Source organism: Thalassophryne amazonica, chromosome 4, assembly GCF_902500255.1.
Source record: "Thalassophryne amazonica chromosome 4, fThaAma1.1, whole genome shotgun sequence".
Lineage (NCBI taxonomy): Eukaryota > Metazoa > Chordata > Actinopteri > Batrachoidiformes > Batrachoididae > Thalassophryne > Thalassophryne amazonica.
In genome coordinates this window covers 117,771,236-117,784,061 of record NC_047106.1, presented here as the reverse complement: position 1 = coordinate 117,784,061, position 12,826 = coordinate 117,771,236, and the positions used below count along the sequence as shown (strand labels likewise).

The 12,826-nt window shown below is 42.1% G+C and overlaps 1 protein-coding gene across 9 annotated transcripts in view; it reads right to left on the bottom strand.

Moving 5' to 3' along the window:
* Positions 1-12,826, bottom strand: part of tenm4 (teneurin transmembrane protein 4) — a 626,167-nt gene that overhangs the window by 35,908 nt on the left and 577,433 nt on the right. For all 9 annotated transcript variants that reach the window (XM_034168462.1, XM_034168463.1, XM_034168464.1 and 6 more), the window contains 2 exons: positions 5,015-5,311; positions 220-1,834 (listed from right to left, as the gene is read on the bottom strand). In XM_034168462.1, the coding sequence (XP_034024353.1) occupies positions 220-1,834; positions 5,015-5,311 (1,912 nt within the window). The remainder of the gene's footprint in view (positions 1-219; positions 1,835-5,014; positions 5,312-12,826) is intronic.

Below are 12,826 nucleotides of genomic sequence, written 5' to 3'. Positions count from 1 at the left end.
TGTGATGGGGTATAAAACAGGATTACGATATGGGATGAAAAGGTCTCATTTGACATGGCAATGCAAATCACCACAGAAACATTTGCAGAACTCTATTCTGCTGGTTGAATTAATCTACAACTACTTTGCATACAGTCAAGTATGGACATATATAAAGACTGACAGGATCATTCAGTTTTAGATGGACTATTTTTATGCATGTAAGAGTCACAAACATACCTGTCATGTAGCACTTTATCTCCTCATTGTTGCTCAGAGGGTTGTTATTCTTGAACATGTACAGGTTGAATGGCACAATGTGGTTGTTGTTGAGGCGTTTCCAGATTTCATGGTTAGGTGTTGTCCAGCGGCCAGCCAAAACATCATAGTCTCTCCGGCCCATGTGGACCAGCCTACTCAGAGGCTCATACAGACCCCCCTGGTAGCCTATGATGAGCTGGAAGGTGGGGTTGGTGTCGAGGTAAACCTCCCCAAAAGCTGTGTGGAGGATCTGCTTGATCATGACACCTGAGCCACTGAACACTGCCAGAGGGGTCCCAATGTTGTCACAGGCCACATAAAACTCATCCCCACTGCTCAGCTCCATGGCAAACAGGTGTCCCTGCAGGTCATAGTAGAGAGAGGTGATCTCAGAGCTGGAGTGGTTATACATATGGGTGACTCGAGTGGGACTTGATAAGTCAGCATAGAAGTACTGAATGTGGTGGCCCATGCTGCTTTTGCTGGAAACCCTCCTTCCAAGTCCATCGTAACGATATTTGATGCTCCATCCACTCACTTTGTTGTACACCTTCACCAGTAAGCCAGCTGAATTGTATTCAAAGTAATCATTCCCTCTCTGTTTGAGAAAGCCGTCCTCATCCAGCCTGTATTGGATGTCCCCCAAACGAGTAATCCGGTCTCGGATATCGTAGCGTAGTGGTGTGAGCCGAGCGCTGTTGCCAGGGCTGAGGAGGTGCAAGTTGCCATTAAGGTCGTAGCTGTACCTCCACAGAGGCTTGTCATTGATGGACACCACCTGAAGTTGACCATCGACATCATACTCATATTTGTATCGTGTGGTGTTGGCATAAGGGCCGACTTTCAGCTCCTTGGCAACGACACGGCCCATGTTGTCATACTGAACCATCATCCAGTACATCAGTGACCGAAAAATCTCATATTGTACTTCTTTGACTCTCCCATAAGCATCAAAGTGTTTGGTGTGTGTCATCACTGCTGTGGTGATAATTTGATTAATGTCATAATATATTACTCCAAATTTGCCAAACTGTTCAGTTTTACCAGAGACATCATCATAACGATACAGGTCGATTGGCAGTGGGGTTTCATTGATCACAGCTTGCATGCTTGTGACACGAAAACTGTTATCGTATACATAGTCAAATCTGGCATTGACCATGCCTTCTTCACTGAAACGGAATATCTGCCTGTCAATCAGTGGGCCAATCTGACGGTAACGGATGGTGCAGGTGAAGCCCTCACTCTGTAGGTTGACAGTCTTTAGCATACCTGCCACCTCATCATAGGAAAATCCAATGCGTGTAGTGTCATAGAGAATCTCCAACAGCTTGGAAAGTTTGCCGTATTTATAGATGACCCTGCGACCAGTGCCCAGGTAGATGGTTTGCAGTAACTGGCCGTCATCACTGTAGTCCTGGAGCACTGATGCGTTTCCTTCAGGGGGGTGATAGGTGTTTCTGTAGTATCCAATGGAGCGAGAGGTCTCCAGGGTCTGCCGTGCCACATTTGGCATCGTCACTGAGGAAAGGCGGTCATTTTTGTCAAATTCAAAGATATACTGCCTCTGGCTGTAGAGCAGCAGTACCATGGACTGTAAAGACAAAAGGAAACTGTTTATATGATATTTAAACCATTGACAGGGAATATACAGAATAATTCTGATGTATTACTCCATTTTCTTAAAATTAGCACTGCTAATGAACTTGCAGTGCATCCGGAAAGTATTCACAGCGCTTCACTTTTTCCACATTTTATGTTGCAGCCATATTCCAAAATGGAGCAAATTAATTTTTCCCTCAAAATTCTACTCACAACACCCCTTAATGACAACATGAAACAAGTTTTTTTTTTTTTTTGCAAATGTATTAAAAATAATAAACTAAGAAACCACATGTACATAAGTATTCACACCCTTTGCTCAATACTTTGTTGATGCACTTTTGGCAGCAATTACAGCCTCAAGTCATCTTGAATATGATGCCATAAGCTTGGTGCACCTATCTTTAGGCAGTTTCCTCATTCCTCTCAAGTTCAATGAGGTTAGATGAGGAGCGTTGGTGCACAGCCATTTTCAGATCTCTCCAGAGATGTTCAATCGGATTCAGGTCTGGGCTCTGGCTGGAGCACTCAAGGACATTCACAGAGTTGTCCTGAAGCCACTCCTGTGATATCTTGGCTGTGTGCTTAGGGTCAATGTCCTGCTGAAAGATGAACTGTCGTCCCAGTCTGAGGTCAAGAGCGCTCTGGAGCACGTTTTCATCCAGGATTTCTCTGTACATTGCTATATTCATCTTTCCCTCAATCCTGACTAGTCTTCCAGTTCCTGCTGCTGAAAAACATCCCCACAGCATGATGCTGCCACCACCATGCTTCACTATAGGGATGGTACCTGGTTTCCTCCAAACATGATGCCTGGCATTAACGCCAAAGACCTCAATCTTTGTCTCATCAAACCAGATCATGGTCTGAGAGTCCTTCAGGTGTCTTTTGGCAAACTCCAGATGGGCTGCCATGTGCCTTTTACTAAGAAGTGGCTTCCGTCTGGTCACTCTACCATACAGACCTGATTGGTGGATTACTGCAGAGATGGTTGTCCTTCTGGAAGGTTCTCCTTTCTCCATAGTGGAATGCGAGAACTCTGACAGAGTGACCATTCGGTTCTTGGTCACCTCCCTGACTAAGGCACTTCTCTGCCCAATTGCTCAGTTTACACGGGCGGCCAGCTCTAGGAAGAGTCCTGGTGGATCTGAACTTCTTCCATTTATGGATGATAGAGGCCACTGTGCTTATTGGGACTTTCAAAGCAGCAGAAGTGTTTCTGTACCGTTCCCCATATTTGTGCTTTGAGACAATCCTGTCTCGGAGGTCTACACACAACTCCTTTGACTTCATGCTTGGTTTGTGCTCTGACATACACTGACAACTGTGGGGCCTTATATGTACACGGGTATGTGCCTTTACAAATCATGTCCAATTAACTGAATTTACCCCAGGTGGACTCCAATTAAGGTGTAGAAACATCTCAAGGATGATCAGTGGAAATAGGATGCATCTGAGCTCAATTTTGAGCTTCATGGGAAAGAGTGAATACTTATGTACATGTGATTTTTTTTCTTTTTTTATAACTTCGCAAAAATCTTAAAACAAACAGAAAAACAACTTTTTTCACATTGTCATTATGGAGTATTTTGTGTAAAATTTTGAGGACAAAAATTAATTTCATCCCTTTTGGAATAAGACTAACATAAAGAAATGTGGGAAAAAAATGAAGTGCTGTGAAAACTTTCTGGATGCACCGTATAACATAAATAAATAACACAAAGATTTTAACAACTCCACATCAAAGGTTGCTCTCGTTCATTTTACTGTTATTTCCTGTATTACAGATTGTAAAGTATGTTCTTTATTGTAGTCATATACTGTCTCTTCTGCAGGATGAGCACAAGCTGGTATGCCATAAAAGGACATGCAAAATATCAAAAACAATAGCATGTTAAGCAGTAAGTCCAACACTTAGGTCCATCATCAGTGGAGTTGTTATATTCATGTCACATTAAAATTTCACTGAAGTGGCTGCATTATGCATCTTTTCGGGAAGGCAACACAGGTAAAGTGATGTTTTAAAAATTACCCAAATACACTGAGGTGATATAACCTTAAAAATAAACGAATGAACACATTTCTGGCATTTAAGAAACTATTCAGTGCCTGTTGCTTAAAATGGAGAGAAGATTCTGCTGCTGGCAACACCCTCTCTTTCTGAAAAAGGTGGGCCTTTTTCTATAACAGGTCATGGGGGTGTGTCACAGCCCAGCTCTGGTGGTGTGTCGTGCAGGAGTCCAGGTATGAACCAGGCAAAGAAATTCACTTTTTGTGGCGTGGACTCCCAGAAACCATGGCCCCACCAGTACAAATGTGGAAAACACAATCTTCTGCTTCTGATATTTTGGAGCAATTCTTTCTGTGCTTGGACTCAGATTTACATTGAGACCTGCAGCAGGCTGCCTCGAGCTCAGCCTAAGCCTTTTCATATGCTCTCTGTTCGTATGTATTCCAAACCATATGGGGGCCCATATGGATGGATCAACTAGGAGCCATTACACCACGTTTCAAGTTTGTGTTTACGTAGTTTATAGCAGGAGAATTTCCATATGCAGAGTCACTTTCAGAATGTTTAACATAAAACCTCAATTACCGGTACCTGTAAAATATGACTCTTTAAGAGATAATTTCACAAAGAGGCTGCATCTTGTTCCTTTCTTGCATCTTTTGATCCAAACAATATGGACAGAATACATTTTACACACTTCTTGGAAGAGTAAACAATGTTTTAAATCCATTCTAAGGCTGTCACAGCAGACTGCCAACATTTCAGCACTAAGATACTGCTGGAAAGCTAACTACAGACTATTAACAGGCTGACTCGCTGCCAGATTCATACTATGTGTCAAAGACAGAGAATCGAAGCTCTGCACCTTTTCCACAAAAATCTTACCTTCAGTTAATGAGTACAAAGTGACATTTCACTCTGTTCTTCTCATCTGAGCTCTTTTAGGTTGAACTTTGCTGTCAGACTACGGTAACAAAGTATAATGTGTGCAGTGCACCAAGCAGCTCTTAATTACATTTCTGCTGATATCTGCACCCGAGCTTGATAAGGCAGTGCAAAAGCAACTCAAGTACAGGAAATGAAACTTCTGTCTAAAATCTCCATGCAAGGCTCTAAAAACACTATCCTTCAACTCATTTATGCAACGTCCTTCATACTTACCTTCTCAAGGTAAGTGTAGGTCCAGGATTTACCATCAGCAAACATCTGTGAGGTGATTCTTCCATTCTGGTCATACTCCATGCGCACAGACATGGTGCCCCTTTGGATTCCTGCTACGTGTCCTCCAGGGGAGTAGGTGACATTTACTCCATTAAGACGACTGCTTGGGGCCCACAGAGTGGGTCGACCAGCATGGTCATAGTGGATCCGTAGAGTAAACTTCCTGTGGTCATCGTAGACCTTCTCCGTTCTAGTGATTCGGTCAAAGTCCAGTGACAGCAAGTTCCTGTTATGAACCTGTTGGACAGAGAGCTGAGGTTTAGCGGCAGAAAATTAATGAATAAATTAAAGTTCCTAGTAAAATATATGATAAAGTTATAGTTCTTTTGTCTGCCCCCAGTTCAGGGTCACCACAGCAGATAGACGACAGATTTTGTTACATTTTACACCAGATGTCCTTCCTGACACAACTCCTGTTTAAGATGTTTTAAGCCATAAAGTTACACGTAGTTATGAGCGAGGTCACTGTGAGGGTCAGCTAGTCAGGTGCCGCTGAGCCAAGGTCTGACTTAGCATTTCGGGAGCACAGAGATGGCTAACTGTGGTTGCTAGTTGTTGTAGACGACAGTGTCTGTCCTTTCTGGACATTTTATTACAAATATCTATAATAATATGGCTTGTTGTGTGGTTAATTGTCCTGGCGAGTCATCTAAAAAGTCTGTCCTCCAGTATTTCCGCCAAGTGAAATTTTCATGTTGTTTAATTTTTTATGCTAATGGTGTTAGTACCAAGTTGGAGATCGTCCCCTGCAACACATTCTACCCATTGTTTAATTCTGGTTGTACTTTTGTATTTTGTATCAGGTTTCTTCCCACAGTTGCAAACTTAACTTTTTAGTTGATGCTGGTGCAAACGCTCCCAGTGCTCATCAGATGTCAGACAAACTACATGTAAATTCAAAGACAGCTGTTCATTATTTTCAATAACACGTCCTGCATACCCTTCCATAAAGCAGGTGCTAGACATGTCTATGGGATATTACATAGGCAAAAAAGTAGCTTTTTTGAATGATATGGCACATCAAACAGACACAGGATGATTTTGTGTTCTTTAATTTTATTAGTTAGTGCTTCCACCAGTAACTCACTCGCTCACTCACTGACATTTTTACTGTCTGAGCACTACACCATTACCAGTGCTGAGAAAAAAGTGACTATGTTTGATTCTTTTCATAGCTTTTAATTACAAGAGACAAGCTGTATCTGAACACTGCAGGAGGCACTTAAAGTGATGAATATAGAAGAATTACCATATTTCTTTGTTTGCACAAAAAATTAAAAATCAGCAGTCTTCATGGGAGCATGAGTATTCATGCAAGAAACAGTGGAGCCACATTGATCTTTAAATTCATTTTTAGTGCTTACTCAGAAGACTTACCAGAAGGCGCAGATGAGTCACATTTTATTTAGCCATTTCCGTAAATTGGAAAAGAGAAGGAACAAAAATCAATTCTTCTCCTGTGTGACTGAGAACACTGTGACACTGTTGTTGTTTTTTTTTTTTGCTCTCTGTACATGAGCCAGTGCATAATGACCCTGAGGTTCACTGTGATGTGAATAAAAACACTGCTGGGTTCAACAATCTGGACTCAAAAAATGTTCCTGCGCTATAGTGCAGAAGCTCTGATATAGGGTCACATTTCTCAGCCAACAGTCACTTCATGTGCAGAAGCAAAAAAAGCAAAATGAAATCCAGTTGTGGGCACAGTTCCGATAACAGATAATTATGGAAGATAATGTTTTCATTATCGGATTATCTTTTTAGATAACTTTAAAAACCATTATCGGACTAATTATCTTCCGATGAATTTTTGTCCGATAACTTTTAGATAGATAACGTAGTAAACAAAGCTTAACAGCAGTAAACATTTCTAAAATTGAAACTCAGTTGAGCACCTATCTGGTAAAAGTTTCCTAACAGATGTATGGTTCTACCCTCTCCAAACAGAAAACAGCTGTTTCTATGAAGAACTACACTATCCTCTGCAGATAAAGAAAAACCTGTTCAAAAAAAAATTTCCCTTAACACCGTACGCTGGCAATATCACCCAAGTCATCCAGAGGCATACATTTTTAACTTATGCTTCAAATTTAAGCCAAACTAATTTTGGACAAGTTATTTAAAATTACTGCCATGTCTGAAGTTTTATAAAGTGAAAATAACAGATATATGTTTTAGTTTTAAAGTAATGTGCTAATTTTTAAGGTTTTAGTGTGGACATGCTGTGCCGAGCAGTGCATTATGGGTAGGATTATGTGATCTCAGTAACTTCACGACAGGACAAATGCATTTCAGACACTCTGTTCAGGCTCCATGGACAACAGCATTAAACTCTAGTGCCTAAAACTCTCGTGAATATATTCTCTAGGTTTATAGACATTATTGTATTTGCGTTTATTAAATTCCACGCATCTTAAATGTTGCAGCAGACATGGATTATCTGGAATTTTGTTTTGGAAAGATTTCAAGGCCTCTACTGCCATCTACTGGCCAGTAGTGTTCATGGCAGTATTCGTCCTGAAGATGAGCAGACACTCTATATTTTTAATCACAAGTTAAGTTTTTTCAAACTTAATTTACAAAAACTCTCGATGGGAGACATCAAAGTTTAAAAACAAAATGACAAAAAAAAAAACATTACAAGACAGCTCTGCGGTGTTTGCACATGCACAGTGCAAGCGGTAGGATGCTTGTTACCCCTCACTCAGCAGCAGGAAACCCTCACGACGGCCGACCAGAATAATATCAAACAGGTTTGATTTTCATTCGACCATACGATCAGCAATCAGGAGGTGGTCGTGAGATGTTAAACGCAGCTTGTTACTCCATGTACACTACACGATGCAGGACGCGCGATTAACCTGAAACTCTGTCCAAAAAATTCTCACATGAATGGAAAATCATCTGAACATTCTCACGTTCTCTCCACATGCAAAACATGTTGTGATGACACTTCCAGGGCTCCGTAAAAATGCCTGTTTTTACAAACAAAAAATGGAATATTTTACAAAAGCACATCTGTAAACACCAACACACGACACACGTCACATTAACGTGTTGGTTTACACAGTGAATCAGTGTTTAGCAGAGGTACATTTTACCCAGAATCCTTTGTGATCTGTTTGTGTTTGTTACAAAACCTCAGAATTAGTGCATTGTTCAACATTAAAAGATATATGTTATATTTTAACTTTGTACAAATGACAGAATTGACATTAATGGAGTTATTCTATCAGTATTCATTTTATTTATACACCAAACCATAAGTCAGTATGACTTTATTTTCCAAGACCTCCGCCTGACCGGAGTGTTGTGATTGGTAGTGATTTGGGCTTGGTGAATGCTCGCCGCTTGTCTCTGCACTGTAAGCTGTGTAGTAAATATGCACTTCCAGCAGAAGGCAGGATGTTTAAACATAGAAGTGTGGGTTCATTGTTTGGGTCTGCTGTCGCTTTGATGTTTCTAGAAGCGATCATGGTGTTAAAACTCAAATTCAGTTTATTAGTAGTTACAAATATACTAGAAACAATACTGAAATTTATCGGTTATCTGTAACTTCAGATACATTTTTGGGTGGTTTATCTTTATCACAGATAACTTTTCAGTTATCTGATTATCTGTTATCGAAGTTAATTTTTTGGTTATCTGTGCCCACCACTGATAAAATCTAAGACCAACAATAAAGAGTCTGAAGATCTTAACAACCACACATCTTCAAACAGTGTCTGACATATTTGGGGAAAATGTGGTTAAAGTCTCCTGTACACCAAATTGGGCAAAAGAAGCAGAAGCCGGCCGAAAAAAAATGAAATGGGGAACCACGAAACATTCCACCTGCTGTCGGGAGGGACACATGGTCAGACAGGCGTTTTGCAATACCGCAGCGAAGGTTTCGTGCACGCTTGTGTTCACGCGCAAGAGCACAGTGCAAGCACATGAAAGTCACGCACACAGCAGCGGAGCAAAAAAATTTAAAAAACACCACAATTTATAATACTTAATTCCTGTTCTAAAGAGCGGACTTAGCCTCTGCCTAGACGTACACCAGGAAGTAATGAAATGACGTGGATTACTCTTCTACCTTTTGTGTTTTACATGAATTACCTGATGCGCTTGTCTCATGAAGGCTTCAGCCGGGCTCTCGTCTCATGAAGAGCCGGCTCCCGTGTCATGAAGAGCCGGCTCCCATTTCATGTAGAGCCGGCTCTCGTCTCATGAAAAGCCAGCTCCCGTGTCGTGAACACATCAGCCGGCATGGCGTGTCCAGCGAGCAATGATCTGCTGGTGACCGTGATGCAAATGTGATATGTGTTTTAATTATTACAATGTGTGGGAAATCCCGCAGATACACGCACCTCACGTTGTGGTGCGTTGACGTGGTGGTCAGCTGAGGTAATATGTGTTTTAATTTATTTCCATGTGAGGACAGCATGCTGATGTCTGTGCTGCACAGTGAAGTTATGCGAGGTCATATTCTACAAACCACTACAGGTGTTCTCCAGCTGTGACTTGCGAGCACAGATATCTGAACAGCTGGAGGTCGCAGGGGAACACGCCCACCTTTGTCTGTGGACCTCGTCAGGTCACAGAAAAAAAAGGCTTACTCGCTGTTGCTTTGTTCTGTGATTTTAATTTTATGTATGTATTATTATTTTTTGTTCTGTATCTGTCTGATGTCTGTGTTTTTAATTTATCACCTTGCATGCACAGTCAGGTCCAGCTGACAGTCTGCGGTCTACAGCAAAGCGTATGAGCAAAGAGATCACACATGAATGAGTTCACGCCTTTATCCTTATTTGTTTTATTTAATCTCCACTCTTTCTGTCTGTCACGTAAACTACAATTTACATGGTGGAAGTGACATCAGCCTGCCCAGCTGGCTCATTCATTTCACACCGTGCTGCACGCTCAGACGCTGGCCAGTCCTCATTTGATCGGGTCTGTATGTAATTATCAGTATGTCATAAGGGCATGAGCGCCCGCCCACACATGTGAATTGCGTGTTCACTGGCCGAGTTGCGCTGTGACAGTGACCGGACTCCAGGACCCTCAGCCACAGTGACAATGTTGGATTCATGGTGAGTATGTTTGGGGGGGGAGCACACACTCCACAAGCCATTTGTATGTGTGTGTGTGTGTGTGTGTGTGTGGGGGGGGGGGGGGTCAGCACAGTCACACCCATGTGTGTTGCTTGGTAACGCCACACTTGTGTTGGACTTCGACAATTTTCACAGACTGCTCAAATGTGGTCATCTGCTCTCTACTCTCGTGCCGGGAGCGCAAATATTCACACCTTTTCTAAGTGCCCAGCAAGCAGTCTTGGATGTTCGTATGTGGCACCTGGAATTTGACTGACACCTGCTAAGAGAGGGGCTGAATGGGCACTCGCAGGGCACTTGCTGCCATGGCTCCCTGCTTGATTGTGAAAGTCCTTAAAAATGAATAAAAACCTCTGGGATTTTCAATTTTGCAACGAAGTTTAAAATGAACCAAAATTCTTTGACTCAAGGCCAAAATATGGCCATTGGGTATTGCAAAGACTTTGTGTCCATCTATCCGTCTGTGCTAAGCATAAGTCCAGTCCTCTTACTGCTGGGGTCTTCAAATTCACAGGGAGCATTCTTGAGACACAGACTTTGGACATGTTCAAAGATGGGTAACCTTGACCGATTTTAAGGTGTCAAAAGGTCAGATTCTTTCTACACACTCTTTCATTGATTCTTTCATGCTCATACAACTGAGGGTATTTTAGCATTGCAATATATTTTTAAAAGTGTAATCAAAAGTAATAAAACAATGTCATAGGATTAAAATTACAGTTTATACTTAATTTATCCAATGTTAACAAAATATATGTATAGGAGAATTCAATGCAGTGTCACGTCTGGAATATACCCCTCATTAAGTACCCTGGCCGTCAATGCATCAAATTTGCGATTGGCATACTCTATTGTGTTTACACAACATTTTGGTGATTAACTTCAAAATGGACAACAGGGGAAGGAGTGCATCATTTATTATTTACAAATATGGACACAGACAACCAAACAGCCTTGAAGTTTCACTGAACTCCTCAGGATTTTGCGAGGAGAAAGCAGTATTTGAAAGCGATTACAGAAGGGACCCATTCGTGGAAAAACACTAGGAACAGAGGAACGTGTATTGACAGTGATCACTTCACTGAAGGTATGTTTTCTACCACAAATGTTGTCCTTTCATATACACTGAACAAAAATGTAAACACAACACTTTTGTTTTTGCTGCCATTTTCCATGAGCTGAAGTCAAATATCTAAAACATTTTCTATGTACACAAAAGACCTATTTCTATCAAATATTATTCACAAATCTGTCTAAATCTGTTAGTGAGCACTCCTCCTTTGCCAAGATAATCCATCCCACCTCACAGGTGTAGCACATCAAGATGCTGATTAGACAGCATGATTACTGCACAGGTGTGCCTTAGGCTGGCCACAATAAAAGGCCACTCTGAAATGTGCAGTTTTGCTTCATTGGGGGGGATCTTGGGGGGGTGTCATGCAGTGCAACACATCTCCTTCGCATGGAGTTGATCAGGGTGTTGATTGTGGCCTGTGGAATGTTGGTCCACTCCTCTTCAATGGTTGTACAAAGTTGCTGGGTACTGACAGGAACTGGAACACGCAGCCATATACGCTGATCCAGAGAATCCCAAACAAGCTCAATGGGTGACATGTCCGGTGACTATGCTGGACATGCAAGAACTGGGATGTTTTCAGCTTCAAGGAATTTTGTACAGATCCTTGCAACATGGAGTCATGCATTATCATGCTGCACATGAGGTGATGGTCGTGGATGAATGGCACAACAGTGGGCATCAGGATCTCCTTATGGTATCTCTGTGCATTAAAAGTGCCATCAATAAAATGCACCTGTGTTCACTGTCCACAACATACACCTGCCCATACCGTAACCCCACCACCACCATGTGCCAATCGATCCACAACGTTGACATCAGCAAACCATTCACCCATGCACGCCATCTGTCATCTGCCCTGAACAGTGAAAACCGGGATTCATCCGTGAAGAGAACACCTCTCCAATGTGCCATACGCCATCAAATGTGAGCATTTGCAAACTCAAGTTGGTTATGACGACGAACTGTAGTCAGGGCGAGACCCCGATGAGGACGATGAGCATGCAGAAGAGCTTTCCTGAGACGGTTTCTGACAGTTTGTGCAGAAATTCTTTGGTTATGCAAACCAAATGTTGCAGAAATTGTCCGGGTGACTGGTCTCAAACGATCTTGGAGGTGAACATGCTGGATGTGGAGGTCCTGGGCTGGTGTAGTTACATGTAGTCTGCGGTTGTGAGGCCAGTTGGATGTGCTGCCACATTCTCTGAAATGCCTTTGGAGACGGCTAATGGTAGAGAAATATACATTCAGTTCATGGGCAACAGCTCTGGTGGAAACTCCTACAGTCAGCATGCCACTTGCAGGCTCCCTCAAAATTTGCGACATCTGTGGCATTGTGCTGTATGATAAAACTGAACATTTCAGAGTGGCATTTTATTGTGGCCATCTTAAGGCACACCTGTGCAATAATCATGCTCTCTAATCAGCATCTGGATATGCCACACCTGTGAGGTGGGCTGGATTATCTCGGCCTCGGGAGTTTGCGGAGTAATACCACTCCGCTTCGCATCGTGGTGTTTTAGACTCTGCGTCGTGCATTCAAACCGTATAATGCACGGCTTCTCATTGTTTAATCCG